At 44.9% G+C, this 20,710-nt stretch overlaps 1 protein-coding gene across 1 annotated transcript; it reads left to right on the forward strand.

Moving 5' to 3' along the window:
* Window positions 1-1,032: 1,032 nt before the first annotated feature.
* Window positions 1,033-14,789, forward strand: LOC137424670 (ATPase family AAA domain-containing protein 3). The gene is made up of 8 exons (XM_078775724.1): window positions 1,033-1,173; window positions 1,317-1,442; window positions 2,056-2,180; window positions 2,383-2,434; window positions 6,207-6,277; window positions 6,375-6,542; window positions 13,790-13,898; window positions 14,058-14,789. Exons 2-8 carry the CDS (start codon window positions 1,401-1,403, stop codon window positions 14,262-14,264), a joined length of 774 nt encoding a protein of 257 aa, XP_078631850.1. The 5' UTR covers window positions 1,033-1,173; window positions 1,317-1,400; the 3' UTR covers window positions 14,265-14,789.
* Window positions 14,790-20,710: the final 5,921 nt, after the last annotated feature.

Raw genomic sequence — 20,710 nt, forward strand, 5'->3', positions numbered from 1 at the left:
GCGGACTAACCGGTGTAGCTGGCGATCATCCCTCCTTGTGGTTCTGCGGGGACGTCCTGGCCTCGATATTGGAGTAGGGACACCCCTCTGAGCATTTCGTTTCGGGATCTTTGACACCTGACCTTGAGTGATGCCATACTGCCGAGCAATAGCACGCTGTTTCATGCCGGAATTTCGTAAAGCCACCACTGCATGACAAACAGCATTGTCGAGTTGACGGACCATCTCCAGAGGAAGCGGCAATAACTTTTGTTGATGTGCAGCAGTTGTTTTCCACTAATACAGAACGCAACAACCCTTATATACCCGATTGTGAAGCCAATCATCAAATGTACCTGTCCGTACATTTTGTCATGCCACCTGTGATATAATCCTGTTATTGAGTTCTTGCTGCGACAGACAATCAGTGACATCGTTCTTTTAACAAAGAAATCACCGAAGCGTAAAAGAAACTCACCAGATTGATATACTGAGTTCAGAAAGGAAACCCAAGTCAAGAAAAAAAATATATATTCCATATTAAATGCCAAGTCTGTATATAGTGTGCAGCACAAAGTTGCTGGGTTGCATCATTGCCCGGGGGCGTGGCAGTATTGCTGATGCAATGCCCCTGCTGGTTAGGAAAATCTGTAATTTGTAATTTGTTCCGGGTATCGGCAAATGCTTACCTACTCTTTGTGAAGGACACCACCGGATCGTTAATGCTCACCAACTAATGCTGGCAGATGTGACACCCAGTTTATCATCCATCCGAGGGACGGCACACACATTCATGAATCACCCTGCTAATGAAACACCAGAATGACAATTTATAGCTGGGCTGAGATTCGAACAGCTTCTAGAGGCAAGTGTTGTGAATATCTCGGCCATCCTGCCAGCCCTAAAGAGCTAATGGTCACGAGGCATAATCCATGATGCTGTGAATGAAGGCCTTGTTTGGCTGTTTGTGTTTTTTTTTTTTTTGTTTGTTTTTTAGAACCTCATTAAATATTTAAAACATAGCCAGAAGACCTGGTTGCAGAGAACTGCGACTGCCACCTTAACATTTCACCCTGTAATCCATCATAAATGTCGAAATAAACTTTTTCATTTCTGAATCGCTCTCAATTTTTTTAGGTGGGGAGGCGTCTTTTCAGCAAGCCCCTGGATGCTTTGGAAGGAGTTGTTCTCAGTGTAAGTAGCCATCCGAGAAGATCCTGATGATTCAACCACTGAAGTGCAATGGTTATGTTTGAATATTTATGTTTGAACTCGAGTTACGCCCCAATGCCGTATGTATTTTTTGAATTTGCACTTTGCCTATTCGTTTATTGCAGCCGAAACTCGAATCCCAAGTCAGGGATATTGCGATAGCGACACGCAACACCAAAAGAAACAAGGGTCTGTACCGAAACATCTTGATGTATGGCCCTCCTGGAACGGGCAAAACCCTTTTCGCCAAGGTGTGTGTGTGCATCTCTAATTTTAATCTTTAATTAATTAATTAATTTTTGGTGTGTTCCTTTTTCCAAACCAAAGTATTGCAATATACCAGCTGATTCTATTTATTCCCAGCACACCAATGTGATTGTCATGAGTGTGAGATAGTTGACTTGTTTGATCAAATATTCGTCAGTGGGAATGGGCAGAAGGCGGCACATCCGTTTGGTCACTGAATTGAGGTGGCCGAGGCAGTTGAGAATTGCCATTGTAGTAGGCCATGGGACAACCTCAATTTACTATCACTTCCGTTCAATACCTCAGCGCCATTTATATGAATTTGACATATAATGAAATATTTTGTTGAAGAATCAAATCCAATTGTACTTTTTGCAGAATGTTGCACATTTTAGAGGAAGTAACAAAAAACTTGAAGATTTAATATTTGATGCATTACTACGTCACTGCCTATTTTGTTGGTTGTAAATTTCCGCTTGAGCACTCTTTAGGCAATCACTTATAACTATGTTGCACGCATGTTTGTGGCTTGACAAAATTGAAGATTTAATCCTCTTCCTCGGATCAAATTTAGACAGTGTCCTGACCCCTCCAACCCCACCCCCAACTTTCTATCAGAAACTAGCTACGCACTCAGGGATGGACTACGCCATCATGACTGGTGGAGATGTGGCACCCATGGGCAGGGATGGTGTTACTGCCATGCACAAGGTTTTCGATTGGGCATCCACCAGCAGACAGGGGTACACCATAATTTCCAGATTATATTTGTGAAATGTTATATTTTGTTTTGAGTAGCTCTAAAATCAGTTTGCACTAATTAAATTGTTATTATTTTTAAACACATGCAAATAGGAAACTGACAAAGATGTCGGGATTCAACTCGAGCAAGTTTATGCAAGACTATAACATTAGGGCTGCATCTCTGCTCTATCTCTCCTCCAGGTTGTTGTTATTTGTGGATGAAGCTGATGCCTTCCTGAGAAAGAGAGCAACGGTATTTCCCTATTTTGCCTGTGCATGTGATTATTCACTCTTTCAGATTGGTATTATCAGGAAAACTACTGCATGTGCCATGCTTTAAACAATTAGGTTTTAGTGGCTATTTGTCCAGACTTGGCCCTTGTTACCCTTGCCAAAGCAGAGGGTATTGCATTTGAGTCCATTTGTTTGTTTGTTTGTTTGTTTGTTTGTTTATCTCTGTCTGCACACTGAATGTGCTGACGTAGGTCATAAACGCCACCTTGTGGGAGCCAGTAGTACACGTTCTCTTTTTACGGCATAGCTCATAGGGCAAAGCCGTCTAGAACAGTGTTTGTCCGTCTGTATATCCCCTCAAACGTATACCAATCAGAGCTGAGGATCTGGTCACATGACAGGGTGATGTGATTACATCTGATGTCATTACGGTGGCTGGCTCTCCACCGGCATTTTGATTCCAATTTTGTTCACGCCGAACATATCGTCGAACCTGTCATAAATCACAATCGCCATGCTCTACCTTTTCGTTTTTCATTTAGTGTGAAACACAAACAAAGCGATTGTTAAAATGACCATCAAATATCGAAAGCATCGGTGTTACGTCTCTTCCAACAAAACGGTACGTATAGGCCTTAGGCCTCATGCCTCACCTTCGGGACGTTTTGGACAAATTAAGCCCAGGTTTCTTAATACAGAAGTTTCATTTCAGTTGTATCGTTTTTGTAATAGTAATAGTAATAATAGTAATATAGTAAATATGACCACAACACTTTAATCCCAATGTCATGAATACAACGTTAATGGATTGAAGCGGTGCATGGTTCATGAATCGATGATAAGCGGTGTACGGTACGAACAACCGTGGAAGTAAGGAATTCGCCTCGGTTTTTTGATAGCATGTTATTAACCCAATCCTTGTGGGGTACATACTGTTATGGATCTCCAAACGTCGGCCTTCCCCTTATCAAGGGGGGATTAATCCCCTTGTCCTTTTTACTAGCCGACGCGATCCCGGGGCTATTACGTTCCTTCTGGTCGGTGTTAAATAGGGTTGTTGGTCGAATTAGTCCTATTACCTAAGTACGAACACCGGCCGTGAAGCAAGGAAATAACCCCACCCGAACCACGGCGTTAGTGGACACGCCGAGCGAAGCGAGCCGCGATTCGGGCCGTTAACAGGTACTAAACCCAATTCGAGCGGTTCTTAATCGTGCCACGCTTACCCAATTGAGGAAAAAAACTGATACGGTCGAATTGAGAGGAAAACAGGAAGAACAGATTGGTTTATTAATTATTTACACAGGAAGAAGAGGAAAAGAAAGAGCAATGTACAATGAAGAGGAAGAAGCAGATACACAGGGCATCCTTATACAGTCTTATACTTATCCCTGGACAGGGGCCCGTTCACACTCAGACTCACTCTCAGGCTCACTCACACGGGGTTTGTAGATGGTCGGGTTGAGGGTCCAAGGGTCCACAGCTCGTCCGGTCCCTGACTCGTACCATGCAGATGGTGATGGCAGGCAATTCTCCGCGTGGTGTAGGCGCGAGGCGGACAGTTATATATCGGGGAAAGGTCGGTTGGCTGGCGATTATATCGCGTACGCAATAGGTGTACCGGCACCTTTATACGCGCTCCCGGTATTGCTATGTACCATGCGCCGCTCCCCCAATGATGTTACCAATGGTGCCTTCCCACAAAAGTCCTTCTGCACGCTGCAGTCCTCTGCAATGCGTGCCACGCGCGTCCTTTGTAAAGTGCAAGCAATCCTTTTTAAGGCTTGTCACCGCGCGTCTCTCCTCCTCGTAACTGGATACCGCAACTGATGAGCGCCTCTCCCTTCTCATAACTCGTTCACAATGATTGCAGTTGCGTCCGTCCTCATAACTCAACTGAATTCAGCGGGTCTGCTCTCGTCACTCAACTGAGGTGGGGGCCTCGCGCAAGGTGTTTTATTGCCATGCCCAGCGAACCCTCTGGAATGTCCAGCCACACCCTGTCAGGCGATGTCGCCTCAGCCCTGATTGGCTGTTGAGGGCTTACCGGCTCTGCCTTTGACGGCTGCTTGACATGGCCACACCCCCACCCTTGCGCTCCGCCCCCTTTTCGGGCCTTACCACGTGGCATTTGGGCTGGTTCGAGCGGCAGCCCAAGGGCAGCGTACGCTGCTGGCAAAGGAGGTGTATTAGCCAAATCAGGGTGCGGGATGGATGCTGCCCAACGAGGTCGATTTGGAGGGTGGCTGCAAAATGGACGAACGGGGCCTACTCTTATTTGTTTTACACAACGCAGACGCAACTATTGGGAATGGCCTTATCCTAAACTCATACTATGAAATAACTAACGTTCTAAGGTGACCTACGTGTTGCTTGTGGCCTAACTATGGGGTGCAACCTTCAACGTTTAATGATGTTACCTGTGTGGGTTCTCAAAACCGCAACAATACATTACAGTAGATCTTCACTCAGTTCTGTAAGTAAAACTTACCTCATTGATGTCGGCATTCCTCCAAATTTCTTTGTTTAATGTTAAAAACACCAATAGTGACTGTTTAAAAAGCTAATCATACAGTGCATTCAGAAAGTATTCAGACCCCTTCACTTTTTTCACATTTTGTTATGTTGCAGCCTCATGCTGAAATCGTTTTAATTCATTTTTTTCCCTCATCAATCTACACTCAATACCCCATAATGACAAAGAGAAAACAGGATTTTAGAAAATTTTGCCAATTTATTAAAAAGAAAAAACTGAAATATCACATTTACATAAGTATTCAGACCCTTTGCAATGACGCTTGAAATTTAGCTCAGGTACCTCCCATTTCTCTTGATCATCTTTGAGATGTTTCTACACCTTGATTGGAGTCCACCTGTGGTAAATTCAATTGATTGGACATGATTTGGAAAGGCACACACCTGTCTATATAAGGTCTCACAGCTGACTGCATATCAGAGCAAAAACCAGGCCATGAGGTCGAAGGAACTGCCTGCAGAGCTCAGAGACAGGATTGTGTCAAGGCACAGATCTGGGGAAGCCTACAAAAAAATTTCTGCTGCATTGAATGTTCCCAAGAGCACAGTGGCCTCCATAATTCTTAAATGGAAGAAGTTTGGAACAACCAGGACTCTTCCTAGAGCTGGCCGCCCGGCCAAACTGAGCAATCGGGGGAGAAGGGCCTTGGTAAGAGAGGTGACCAAGAACCTGATGGTCACTCTGGCTGAGCTCCAGAGACCCGTGGAGATGGGAGAAACTTCCAGAAGGACAACCATCACTGCAACACTTCACCGATCTGGGCTTTATGGCAGAGTGGCCAGATGGAAGCCTCTCCTCAGTGAAAGACACATGAAAGCCCGCTTGGAGTTTGCAAAAAAAAGCACCTAAAGGGCTCTCAGACCGTGAGAAACAAGATTCTGTGGGCTTTCATGTGTCTGTGTGTCGGCCAGCTCTATGAAGAGTCCTGGTTGTTCCAAACTTGTGGTTTATTATATTTTACAAGCCAGGCTACGCCGCTGTTGGAGTTTCGGTCTTGTTTTCAACAGAGTTCCTCTATAAAGTTAAAGTACATACAATTAGAGTATGTCTATGAAGTATGTACCACAAAACAATTCTGGGAGAGTGCATGCAATCTTTACTCATTCTAGTTGCTCTTGCAAAGCTTCGGACTGCTCTTCATAATATGGGATTGATTTATTAGATCAAAGGAACAGAGCTTTGGCCACCCAAATAAATGTTTGCTTTTGTTTTGATCCAAGAGTAAATATGTTCTCTGATATATCTTGCCTTCCAGGAGCGAATCAGTGAGGATCTGCGTGCCACGCTCAATGCCTTTCTCTACCGCACTGGGGAGCAGAGCAAGAAGTAAGTGATTAAAATGAAGATTTAATTATCAAATGCTTGTTTGACCTTTTAAGGTGGTACTTGATTACCATTTGTGGGTTGTATATGCCCGACCTAGGTTTATGCTGGTACTTGCCAGCAACCAGCCCGAGCAGTTTGACTGGGCCATCAATGACAGGGTAGACGAAATTGTGCATTTCGCACTCCCGGGCCTTGAAGAGCGCGAGCGTCTCGTGCGTCTCTACTTCGACCGCTATGTGCTACAGCCGGCCTCTGAAGGCAAGCAGTGAGTGTTTCTCAGGCGTGTACCTAGCTGTACTGCCCTGCCTACCGCTTTGTACACATGATTAGAACATGACTCGATGTCTTGAAGAACTGCAGCTGGAACGGTGTAATCATCTCTGCTTATCCAAATGTTTTTGAAAAGGAGTCGAATTGACCCTACATTAAGTATACCTTTAACGCAAAGAACATAGTTGTTAAACCCTAGCACACGACACTAATCGGCTTATTTCAAAATCTGCGGTCCCCTCCACCCCCCCCCCCAATACCCCATTGCATAATCACTGGCCTTTCATAATCGATGGCCTTTCATGACAATTGACGATGGTATGGTATGGATGTGGTGGAATTTTCTGTGATCTTATTCTGTACTTTTATTTTGGGCCTTAAATGCAAAAGTGAGAAATTTGGAAAACTCTCTTCCCCATTATACAGTCGGACCCCTACATTCATGGTCCCAACATTAGCATTTTCCGCGTATTCGTGGTTGATAAAATGTGACCTGCTTCTCCATTCGTGGCCCTGTGCTTTACGTATTCACAGCTTTTCGTGTCCGCATAAAAATATTTTCACCGCGCTGTAAGTGAGCTGCGTGGCATGTCCCACCATTCACACGATAAACATAGCTTCGCTGCATGTCCCACCAGCTGCCTAACACGTAATCTCCCACAAGTTACTGTACAGAATGAAAATGCTCCATCACATCTATTGGTGGTGTTACCTGCCAACTACTCAATATCGCATCATCCGAGATGTTACACAATGAAAACGCTTCACCACATCTACCACTTGCTGCATAACACGTTATGCCCATGAGTTGCACAATGAAAATGCTTCACCCCATTTGTTATCAGCTGCGGAATATGGCATCACCTGATAACATCCCCCACAAATAATGGGCAGACTACTCACTCCCCCTCCCCCCTCCCCCAGCTGCCCACAATGCCCGCATGTGTACTTATGTCCACCGTGTCCTGGGTCTCACTCATTCTTCTTGTCCCATTGTGTTGACCCTGTGTTTTTGCTTCACTCTGCTCATCATTCAATCATGGCTCCCAAGCGCAAGACCAGTGCCGGAGATGCATCGACTGCCAAGAGGCAGAAGAAAGCGATGAGCCTGAGCCAGAAAGTGGAGCTGCTGGACCGGCTTTCAAAATGAGCCTCTGTGGGCAGGCATTATGGCATGAATGAATCCACCGTTCACTACATACGGAAGAATGAGACGGTGATCTCAAACAGTGTTGCGGCGAGCGCTGTACCGAGCACCAATGTGGGCGCCCAGTTCTGGGCCATCCACAGAAAACGGATGGCGGACAACGCACAGAAGAGCATGCCTTTGAGTGGACATCTCATTCGTGCAAAGACGAGAGTTATTTACGAGCCAGGTGCACTCAGCTATAAGGGTACAAGCAGCCCCAGTTCATTCGCAGCAAGCAGGGGATGGTTTCACTGCTTCAAGAAGCACATGGTCTGAAAATATAAAGCTCACAGGCGAGCATGCCTCCGCGGACCACGACACGACCAAAACCTTCTCTGCTCAACTTGTGCAACTGATTGACGATAAGGGGTACCTGCCAGAGCAGGTCTTCAATACAGATGAGACCAGCCTTTTCTGGAAGAAAAAAATGCTCACGAGAACTTTAATCTCGAAGCACGAGGGGACAGCCAGCATTGGGATTAAAAGTTGCCAAGGACTGGGTATCTCTCCTCCTCTGCTCAAATGCAAAATGGGACTGTATGACAAAACCCATAATGTTGTACTGTTGTTCACTGAACACATGTGCTCTCAGGGACGAGAACAAACAAATGCTGCCGATGTTTTGGAGGGCCAGCAGGAAGGCGTGGGTGACGGCAGCAATCTTCGTGGACTGGTTTCATAATTGTTTCTTCCCTCAGGTGGAGAGATATCTGGCGAAATAAAACCTTGTGTTCAAGGTTCTATTGCTTGTCGACAATGCTCAAGGCCACCGCGCGAACCTCAACATGGCTCACCCGAACGTCGAGGTGATCTTCCTGCCGCCCAACACCACCTCTGATCCAGCAGCTCGACCAAGATGTAATCTCCACATTCAAAACTTATTACACCCACCGCATCTTTCTCCGCATTCTGGATGCGATATAGTCCGACCCAGGGATCACCATAGGGCAGTGTTGGAAAGAGTTCAACATTGTCCACTGCATCGGTGCCATCAATGAGTCGCTGGATGAGGTGAGAGCCTCCACCATCGACTGCTGGCATAACTTGTGGCCACAGGCAGTGAAAAACTTCACAGGATATCCAGACAACACAGTGGAGAGAAATGAAATCGTCAGGTTAGCACGGCAGATGGGAGGGGAATGCTTTGGCAACATGGAGCCTGAGGAGTTGGAGGATTTTATCACCTCGCATGGAGATGAACTCACCGAGGAGGAGTTGGATGCCATTACAATGGTTTCTGGCGGGCAGTATTGAGAAGGAAGAGGTGCCAAAGTCCATCCTCACGGTCAAGTTCCTGGGTGAGGTGTTGCAGGACATGCAGGCAATTTCCGACAGGGTGCAAGAAGCCGACCAGGTCATGGCGCATTACCTTAAGTTTGAGAGGGGGTTGGATGACGTGATGCTCCCATACAAAAAGGTTCATCGAAACCTGCGACAAACTGCCAGGTAGCTCTCCATCACGCATTTCTTCCGCTGTGGTCCCTCCACCTCAAGAGCATCAGCACCCTCTCCAGTCTGTCCTGCCTCCCCCTCATTGCATGAATCATCAGCAACCTCACCTGTGCCTTCCAGGTCAGGACTCCCACGACTCATCAGCAATATCACCTGCATCGGATTTAGCACCCTCATATACAATGCCGATAGAAAGTCTACATGCCCTTTCAAATTTTTCACCTTTTGTTGCCTTCTATCCTTCTATCCTGACCTAAATCCTGACCTAAATAGCCTGGTGTTGGCTTCGCAGTTAGGGTGCCGGCTTGGGATGCTAGGATCCTGGGTTCGAATCCCGGTCGATCGCTAAATTAACACCGGGGGGTTGACTCAGCCTGTCATCCTTCCGAGGTTGGCAAATTGAGTACCAGCTTGCTGGGATGAATGATCCCGGTGTGTACCCCGGCTTAGAATAGGTGCACCGTATCCCTGCGCATCGTAAGAGGCGACCATGGGTTGGCGTCGGGAAGGGCGTCCGGCCGTAAAAACATTGCCTCAAAAAGGGAACCATGATTGTCATGGGGCCCGCAAGGCTAACCCCTGCTCTAGCGGGGAAAATGGCCTTAAAACGATCATTCATTCATTCATTCATATCCTGGAATTATAATGCATTAAATCAAACTTTTCCCACCTTTATTTACATCGTAACCCATAACTTCCAAGTGGAAAACAAATTCTGCAAATTTCAGAAAATTAATTAAAAATACAAAACTAGAATATCTTGGTTGGATAAGTGTCTACCCCCCTTATAATAACAATTGTAAATAAGCACTGGTGTAACCAATCACCTTCAAAATCGCACACCAAGTTAATTGGCCTCCACCTGTGTTAAATTGTAGTGATTCTGTTTATTTCAGGATAAAATCATCTATTCCTGTAGGTTTCCTCTGTGGGTAGTGCATTTCACAGTAAAGACTCAACCATGAGCACCAAGGAGCTTTCAAAAGACTTCTGGGATAAAGCTGTGGAAAGGCACAAATGAGGGGATGGGTATAAAAATATTTCAAAGGCCTTGAATATCCCTTTAAGCACAGTCAGGACAATCATTAAGAAGTGGAAGACGTATGATACCACCAAGACCTTTCCTAGATCAGGCCGTCCCTCCAAACTGGATGATCAAGCAAGGAGGAGACTGAACACAGAGAACACCAAGAGGTCAGCGGCAACTTTGAAAGAGCTACAGGCCTTTATGGCAAAGACTGGTCACTGTGTGCATGTGACAACAATATCCTAAGCACTCCACAAATCTGGCCTATACGGTAGGGTGGCAAGAAGAAGGGCATTACTCAAAAAATCCCACATTGAGTCCCGTTTGAGGTATGCAAAAAACCACTCCGGAGATTCTGAATCCATGTGGCAAAACGTTTTGTGGTCTGCCGAAACCAAGATGGAACTTTCTGGCTGAAATGAAAAACGTTACGTTTGGTACAAACCCAACACGGCACATCACCCAAAGAACACCATCCCTACTGTGAAGCATGGTTGTGGGAGCATCATGTTATTGGGATGTTTCTCGTCAGCAGGGACTGGGGCACTTGTAAGGGTAGAAGGTAAAATGGATGGAGCAAAATACAGAAAATCCTAGAGGAAAATCTGCTGCCCTCTGCAAGAAAGCTGAAATTGGGACGGAAGCTCACCTTTCAGCATGACAACGACCCAAAACACACAGCCAAAGCTACACTGGAATGGCTAAGGAGCAAAAGGATAAATGCCCAAGAGTGGCCCAATCAGAGCCCTGACCTAAATCCAATTGAAAATCAGTGGCATGACTTGAAGATTACTGTCCATCAATACTCCCCATGCAACTTGACTGAGCTTGAACAGTTTTGTGCAGAAGAATTGGCAAATATTGCCCAATCAAGGTGTGCAAAGTTGGTAGAGACCTATTCCAACAGACTCACAGCTTTAATTGCTGTCAAAGGTGCTTCCACCAAGGTATTAACTCAGTGGGGTGGTCACTTGTCCAACCAAGCTATTCTAGTTTTGTATTTTTAATTTATTTTCTGAAATTTGTAGAAGTTTTTCACTTGGAAGTTGTCGGTTAGGTTGCGTAAATAAAGGTGGAAACCAGGCTGAAAGGCAACAAAAGGTGAAAAATTTGAAAGAGGGTGTAGTAGACTTTCCATATAGACACTGTGCAGTCCTTTCGGTGCATGACTCTTCAGCACCCTCATCTTAATCCAGCAGCAGGACCCCACAAATGTTGCTAGAAATCAAATTTTGTTCTGCACAGGGTACTAAGTGAACTTTTGCTTGATGGTGGTTATATGTGTACTGAACATTAATTTAAAAGTTCTCCACAAGATCCTGATGCATTAAAGTGATACCATCATTTTAAGATTAACCAACATTTTAATTCAAATGCAGGCATGTAACTTTGGGTTTAGGTTCTGATTTAATGGGAAATTGTGGTGTTAGGTTAATGTTCAAGAAACAAGAATTTATCTTTGTTTCAAATTTTCACGCCTTAAAGGGGTAAATGTAGTCTTGATGGTAACTTCACCCAAATACGAAATGCAACAATGAACCCATTATTATTTGGGTACGATCCGCCGAAAATGGTGATTTATATCGATTTTGGATTCCTGAAGACAAATATGATGATTATTTTTACATTACATCCTGTATGAAATCAACACTGACCTTTTCAAATGGTAAGTTGCACGATCATTGAAGGTTAAAAAAAGCCACTGATCTTGTTACTTTAATGTCACTATTTTGAGCGTAAATGAGGGGATGGAAAGGGAGGGCAGGGTCTACAGGGGTGGTACCTGGTGGTGACGTATCGTTGGGTTGGAGAGCAGTCACATCGGGGTTGATTTGTTCCAGGCTGGGTGAGGTTCGAGAGATTGGGCGGCTTGCCCACTGGTCTACCAACTCGTGATCAGTGGCCGTCAACTGCCCGGTTCTTGTTTGGTTCTAAAGCTTGATCTCATGGAAATTGGACAATGGTACACCAGTCTTTTGCCCAAGTAATAAAGCTGACTGCAATATGAAATATCATAGCTTTATATTACAGACGCGCTTTTTATTGTGAGGCAGTTGCAGGAGAAGTACATGGAGAAGAGGAAGAAGTTGTTTCTTTGGTTTGTTGATCTGGAGAAAGCATTCGATATGCTTCCACGTGAAGTAGTGACATGGGCATTGAGGAAGTTAGGAGTGGAGGAATGGTTGATCAGAGTAGTGATGGCAATGTACAAAAGAGCACGCACAGCTGTAAGGAAGAAGGACGGGAACAGTGGTGAGTTTGAGGTGAAGGTGGGAGTGCATCAGGGGTCGGTACTAAGTCCACTACTATTTGTAGCTGTGATGGAGGTGCTGGCTCGGAACGTAGAGGAGGGTTTACCGTGGGAGTTGTATGCAGATGATCTGGTGTTGATTGCAGAAAGTATGGATGGACTGAAGGAGAAGATGAACAAGTGGAAGGAATGTATGGAGACAAAAGGTCTGAAGGTGAATATCGGAAAAACAAAGGTGATGGCAAGTGGTAAAGCATATGGTGAAGTGGAAAGAACTGGGAACTGGCCATGTGCTATGTGCAGGAAGGGTGTCAGAGTGAACTCAATTCAATGTACAATGTGCGCTGAGTGGGTTCATCAAAAATGTAGTGGTTTGAGAGGGTCATTAACCAGTGTGGCAGCTACATTCAAGTGTAAGGTGTGCACAGAGGGAGCTGCAGATGGAGGAAATGTTGAGTTGGATCTTGGAGACGGCGTGAAGCTGGAAGGTGTGAAAACATTTTGTTACCTAGGAGACGTGCTGAATGGAGAAGGTGGATCAGACTCGGCAACGGTTGCTCGAGTGAGATGTGCATGGAAGAAGTTTCGGGAACTGAGTGGCGTGCTGATGAGGAGGGGAGTGTCGTGTCGTTGAAGCTGAAGGGAAAGGTGTATGCTGCATGTGTGAGAAGTGTTATGATTTATGGGAGCGAGACATGGGTAATGAACGTAGAGCAGCAACGAAGGCTGGAAAGGGTGGAAATGCGAAGGGTTCGGTGGATGTGTGGAGTATCGTTGAGAGAGAGGAAGCCAAATGATGAATTGCGAAAGATGATGGGAATAGAGCCTGTGATGGATGCTGTGAAGAGAAACAGTTTGAGATGGTTTGGTCATGTGTTGAGGAAGGATGAAAGTGACTGGTTGAGAAGAGTGATGGAAATGAATGTGGAAGGAAGTAGAGGATGGGGAAGACCGAGAAAGACTTGGCTAAAGATGGTCGAAGAAGAAATGCGGGCAAGGGGGTTAACGAGGAGAGATGCAGAAAATAGGGCAAGATGGAGAAGATTGTCATGGGGACTGCAAGGCTAACCCCCGCTCTAGCAGGGAAAATGGCCTTTTAAAATGCCTGTTGTTGTTGTGTGTATATATATATTCCCTTCGATGGAGAGTGATCAGAGTGCCACAAAATTTGAAAGCAGTGTTACCTTTGGACTCTGTGTAGCCAAATGTGCTTTTTCCCTTCATTGCCACGTTTCACACAGGCACATTTTATCTCCACCAAATAGAGCCTCCCCCCATCCATGAAATGGTAATGGCATTATAGTCTTGATGTGTCTTTCACAGGCGCTTGAAGGTGGCTCAGTTCGACTACGGACAGAAATGTTCTCAGATCGCCCAGAAGGCAGAGGGCATGTCGGGCCGGGAAATCTCCAAGCTCGGAGTAGCCTGGCAGGTCAGGATGTTGCCAGCATTTTTCTTTTCTCACTGCATTTCCTGCCTTTCGTTTTGGCTGAAATTTCCCCCCACCCCCCATCCTGGGCTTAAAGGGTGCTTTGTGATACGGTACATATTTGAAGGCTCCTGTTTTTGTTTTGGTGCTGTTGCTCAACAGGCAGCAGCATACGCATCGGAAGATGGCATATTGACGGAGGAAATGGTGGAGGTCCGGGTGGATGAGGCCATAAAGCAACACAAACAGAAAATGGAGTGGTTGAAGGCAGAGCGAGACGGCAGTGCACAGGGTGGTACCATACTGTCTAACAAGGCAGCGGAAGGAAGTTTTATCCCCAAAGCTCCGGACTTGGGTGATGCAGTTTGATGTGCCCAGAAAATCATTGTAGTGCTCCGTTCTGTTTCAACAGTTTGAACCTGCTTGGGCTTTCTGCATTCTGTGGTGTCTTGTCAGAACAGTTTTGGTGCTAAGTTGGACACCCAGTCTGGTTTAAATGTGAAGCCATGCTGTTGGCACATCATTGTGATTGTCCTGGGCCTTCAAACAATGTGTACTTTTTTATTGTTGCTGCAGCAACCAAGGAAATGACTGAACAAAGATTACACCAATTTAGAAATGACTTTTAGATTATGTGGGACCAGAAGAATGATTTAAATGTCCTCGTACTAAACTTCAACCCCCAGTTTGTGATGGCAAAGCCCCTGCGGAAAATTATTCCAGAAGCAATGACACGTTTATTTGAGTCTTATCATTTGACAAACTTAACTGCGTATTTGAATGTTATGATTGGTCAATTGTTTTGCACCACTGTCGAGAGTACGTTTCACAAAATAAAGTTTCAAGTGGAAATGTACTGTATAATCTAAATCAATAAATGTGATGCGCATTTAACCCATTTTGTTGGAATCATTTCCCAGACTATCATGCACAATTATATACTGTACGAGCAAAAGCCCGTGGTAAAAATATCACGATAAAAAAAAGGAAACCTTTTATTCTTGCACGTTTTGAAAGAGCTCAAAAATGAAGTTATATATTTCTTAACAGCAAATAAAAAATTTTTGGGAGTGATCAAACAGCAGTTTGTTGCCGATACACCACCTGGGTTCATTTTTTTTGGGGGATTTTGACCTGCACTACCCGGGTTTTTTCTTGACACGCACATTTTGATTAATTTGAAACTGTATTTATTTTTTTTGCATCCAGGATCGAGGCTCGTGAAAGCTAACATTTATCACACAAAACAGACACATAAAACATAAGGGGAGCGGTCGACAAGATGGGGAAAGGGGGAAGCACACAAGCACAACAGAAGGCAACAGGGACATCGGGAGATCTGTGGAAGGGAAGGGGTTGAGGCTATAAAACAAATTTACACTACTAGGAATTTCAGGAATTAAGTCAGAGATTGAAAGAGGTGGATTTGGGGTGTATTAACGTGGGTAGAAAAGATCAAGGTTTTGGATGGGGGAAGATAAGAGATGGTGAACAGTTGTTTTAAAGACCTGGAGGGAGGAGTGGGATTGAAGAGAGTGAGGGAGTTTGTTCCAGAGGAGGGAGAAAAGAGGAGTGAAGGTGAATAGAGAGCCTAGATCTTGGCAATTTCAACAGAAGAGGATTGCTGGCAGATCTTGTGCGACCTGTAGGAATATTTGGGGAACAGAGCACAGAGAGAGCTGGGGAAGCACGGCCCGAGAGGAGTCGGTAGAAGACAGAAAGACCACCAACCTGCCTGCGGTGAGTGAGAAAGGCCCTTGGAGTTAGCTTCATCGCGGGAGATTCCAATGATTCTGAAAGCTTTAATTTAACAGCGTGAAGCCGAGCTAGGTGTGAGGCAGGAGCACCGGCCCAGAGGGGGGAACAGTATTCCATTGAGTTGCAGATGAAAGCCTTGTATGTGGTGAGGAGCTCAGGTGTGCCAAGGAAGGACTTCGCACGATGGAGGATGCCCAGTCGGCGACTGGCTTTGGAGGCCAGCTTTGGAAATGTGGTTTTCCCAAGAAAGATCATGGCAGATAGTGAGACCCAAAAGCTTGAGTGACAGAACTTCTTGGAGAGGATTATTGAGAAAGTAGATGGGAGGGTTGTCCAGTCAGTCTTTTCAGAGAGACATAGTAAGAGTGTGAGGTTTGTCAGGATTGAAAGACATGTTCCACTTGTTTGCCCAGTCTGTGATTTTGTCCAGGTATGCAGAGAGTTAGGAGGCTGCAGACTGCCGATCTGAGGGATGTGGAATGGAGCGACAGAGAGTGGAGTCATCAGCAAAGAGATAGAGAGGATTTTCCAGAGAGTCGGAGAGATCATTGATGAAGACCAGAAAAAGTACAGGGCCCAGAACGCTACCTTGGGGGAACTCCAGCCTGAACAGAAAGGGAAGGTGAGAGAAATCCATTCAGGGCCACACGTTGACTACGACCAGAGAAGAAGTCCACAAGCCATGAGTGGAGATTTCCATGGATACCATAGGAGGAGAGTTTGGTGAGCAGTTTGGTTTGATATAACTTAATAATTACAACTTTTCCTTAATGCCGAAGTAGTTTCTCGGCCATGGTGATGCTGGCGTGGTTTGCCATCCCTCTCCCAGCCATAGTGCAGGTGACGGCTCACCTATTCTTCACAAAGGACACTGTGGGATCTTTATCCAACTAAAGTTGCTGGACTGGGCACATCGCGAATACTCTCATCCACGACAAGAACCATCTTCCTGGTCACCTTCCATCTGGCTCCCACAGTCAGGCATACATGCCTCACTGCCCCCATCACCCACAATAGGAGCCTTGTGCACTCTCACAGCACTCCCATCTATCGACTGCACCAACCACAACGCCACCCCCCCCCCCCCCTACTTGGACCCCTTCCCCGCACACAGCATGCCACCCCACATTCACCCGCACTCAACTGTCACCATCACACACAAACTGTCACCACCCTTTCTGCATTATCCAACGCTAGTAGCACACTCGGTACACCCATAATCACCCAACCCTCCATACCAGTGAAACCACCTCCCCTGACCCCTGGCACATCCTCAATGCCACCCACACCCCACCAACACGTGCACCAGACGTTAACCCTTTCCTTATTTTAACCACCAAAGCCATTAAGCATACAACGTCCAAGCAATTCTAACAGGAGAGACCACCCCACAGTCTCCACAAGGCTGCACATCACCCACATAAAACATCCAATACACCAATGATGAGCGTTGCTCATATCGAGTGTTCTCAACCTTGCTCATACTCGTATTGAGTTAACCCCACTTTCCAAATTGTTGATGCAAATAACTAGAACGACACTCCACGACGTCGACTGATATGTCTCCGCCCACATTATTACATCATTATAATACTTGCACCAAGTTTGCCTTAAATCCTGACAAAATTCTCCTGACAAATCTCGCACTCTTACGATGTCTCTCCAAAAAGACCGACTGGACATTGGACAACCCTCCCATCCACTTTCTGAATAATCCTCTCCAAGAAGTTCTGTCACAAGCTTTTGGGTCTCACTATCTGCCATGATCTTTCCTGGGAAAACCACATTTCAAATCTGGCCTCCAAAGCCAGTCGCCGACTGGGCATCCTCCGTCGTGCGAAGTCCTTCCTTGGCACACCTGAGCTCCTCACCACATACAAGGCTTTCATCCGCAGCTCAATGGAATACTGCTCTCCCGTCTGGGCTGGTGCTCCTGCCTCACACCGAGCTCGTCTTCACGCTGTTGAAACCAAAGCGTTCAGAATCATTGGAATCTCCCGCGATGAAGCTAACTCCAAGGGCCTTTCACTCACCGCAGGCAGGTTGGTGGTCTTTCCGTCTTCTACCGACTCCTCTCTGGCCTTGCCCCCCCAGCTCTCTCTGGGCTCTGTCCCCCAAATATTCCTACAGGTCGCACAAGATCTGCCTGCAACCCTGTTATGGTTAAACTGCCAAAATCAAGACTCTCTGCTCACCTTCACTCCTTCAATTCCTCTTTTCTCCCGCCTCTGGAACAAACTCCCTCACTCTCTTCAATCCCACTCCTACCTCCAGGTCTTTAAAACAGCTGTTCACCACCATCTCTTATCTTCCCCCATCCAAAACCTTGATCTTTTCTACCCCCGCTAATTTCACCCCAAATCCACTTTTTTGAAATTCCAACTTCTGTCCTGGAAGTCCTTGGTGCCCTTGTGTTTTATACTTCTCTTTGACCTTTGACGTCTTGACTCCAAATTCTAATCAGTTAACCGTTACATCATTATACATACCTGTAGCAAGTTTGAATTAGATCTCTTCACCCGTTCTCAAGTTATAGACCTATTAAGACTTTGACATTTGAACTTTGCCCCCAAAATCTAATCAGTTAATCTTTACATCATTATGCAATCACGTGAAAAAGTAAGTACACCCCATGTAAAGTTTTGACTTTTTCAACATACAGCTATTTGATCTTCATTTCAACAATATTGATAGATAAAGGTGATATAATATAACAAATATCATGAAACATTTACATTTTGTAGTCCATTGTATAATTTAATTAAACATAAATGCAAATTTCCAGCTCAGGAAATGCAAAATGGTCAAAGGTCATAGGTGCACCAGCTCAGGTGCAAATGATTAGAACATCATTTTTCGAGGATCTTGGAGGAACGTGTCTTATTTAAACCTCAGACATTTAGTTTGGTTTGCTCTTTGTTGTTGAAGTGTGCGGCGTCACCATGCCTAGATCAAAAGAGCTCTCTGAGACCTTCAGAAAGAAGGTTATAGATGCCTACGAGTCTGGGAAGGGATTTAAAATTTTCTCCAAACAATTTGAAATCAATCATTTGTCTGTCCGGAAGATCATCTACAAGTGGAGACGATTCCAAACAACTACCAACTTGTTCAGGCCTGGCCGCCCCAGCAAGTTCAGCCCGAGAGCAGACCGCAGGATGCTGAAAGAAGTCTCTAAGAACCCCAGAATGTCATCACGGGACCTACAGGTAGCTCTTGCCACTGTTGATGTCAAAGTGCACGAGTCTACCATTAGAAAGAGGCTGCCCAAATTTGATCTACATGGGAGGTGTGCCAGGAGGAAACCGTTGCTGTCCAGAAAGAACATCAGGGCAAGACTAAAGTTTGCCAATGAACACCGAGGCAAAGCCCAGCACTTTTGGAACAATGTGCTCTGGATAGGTGAATTAAAGGTAGAGCTATTTGGCCGCAGTACCAGAAGACATGTTTGGCGAAAACCAAAGACAGCATTTGACCACAAGAACCTGATACCAACTGTAAAGCATGGTGGTGGAAATATTATGGTTTGGGGCAGCTATACTGCATCAGGGCCTGGGCAACTCACCATCATGGAATCCACTATGAATTCTTCATTGTACCAGAGGGTGCTTGAGGATAATGTGAGGCCATCTGGCAGAAAGTTGAAGGTGGACCTTGCAACATGACAATGACCCGAAACATACCAGTAAATCCACCAAGGAATGGCTGAAAAGAAAGAAATGGAGGGTTCTGGAATGGCCAAGTCAAAGGCCGGATCTAAATCCCATTGAGATGTTGTGGGGGGACTTGAAATGAGCTGTGCATGCTGTGCAACAATTTGTTGTTGAATAAATGATTGTAAAGTCAATTTTACATTGATTTTGTTCAATTCGATCACCTTTATCTATAGATACTGTTTAAATGAAGATCAAATATTGATATGTCCACATATGTTAAAAAGATTTTTAAAAACATTTCATGGGGTGTACTTACTTTTTCCACATGCGAAATTTGCATTTATGTTTATTTAAATTATACAATGGACTACAAAATGTAAATGTTTCATGATATTTGTTATATTATATCACCTTTATCTATCAATATTGTTGAAATGAAGATCAAATAACTGTATGTTGAAATATGTTGAAAAAGTCAAAACTTTACATGGGGTGTACTTACTTTTTCACGTGACTGTACATACCTGTACAAAGTTCGAATTGGATCACGTCAGCCATTCTCAAGTTAAATACCTATTACAGACTTTGACCTTTGACCTCTTGACTCCAAATTCTAATCAGTTAACCTTTACATCATTATACATACCTGAACCAAATTTGTTCAGAATCCCATCACCGGTGCACAAGTTATTGTGGTAACAGGATTTTTTTTACCTGACATGATCTCTGACATTTGGCCTTTGACCTCGTGACCCCAAAATCTAATCAGTTCATTTTAACCCCATTACACATACTTTTACCAAGTTTGACTAAGATCCCTTCAGCCGTTCTCAAGTTATCGCGGTAATGAAAACCTATCACGGAAGGACGGTCGGACAACCTAAAACACATAATGCCTCCGGTGACTTCGTCGGACGAGGTATAATAGCTGTCCTAATGACTGATCTTTGAGGTACCGCATTACATATAACCTCATTGCCAGACAGCCACTCTTTGTTTCCAAACCAGTTAGCCACTCCACCAGCCTTTCTGCCAGCCTAAAACTGAGCAAACGGCCTTCTATGTTATCGTCAATTGCCTTTTGAAATTCTAGATGTATTACGTCCACTGCATTTCCTTCGTCCACTCAACCAGAAACTGTTTCACAGATTTGGCTTCACTTGATTTGCCCAGGACAATCCCAAAGAAGGCACCACCCCCACTCCCTAATCAGCAAATTTTGATTTACATCCCTTTGACCAGTGAAAAATTGTAGTGTTACATAATTAGGATTTTGAATTATTTAATAGCTAAATTAAATGGCTTGATCTCTGATCATCATTTTGGTTTCAGAGCTGCTTCTGCTGTTTCAACAATGGATGGAGGTCCTCAATGCCAAACAGGAAATCAGAACTGTTTCCCTTG

Source organism: Myxine glutinosa, chromosome 4 (genome assembly GCF_964187855.1).
Source record: "Myxine glutinosa chromosome 4, kmMyxGlut1.1, whole genome shotgun sequence".
NCBI lineage: Eukaryota > Metazoa > Chordata > Myxini > Myxiniformes > Myxinidae > Myxine > Myxine glutinosa.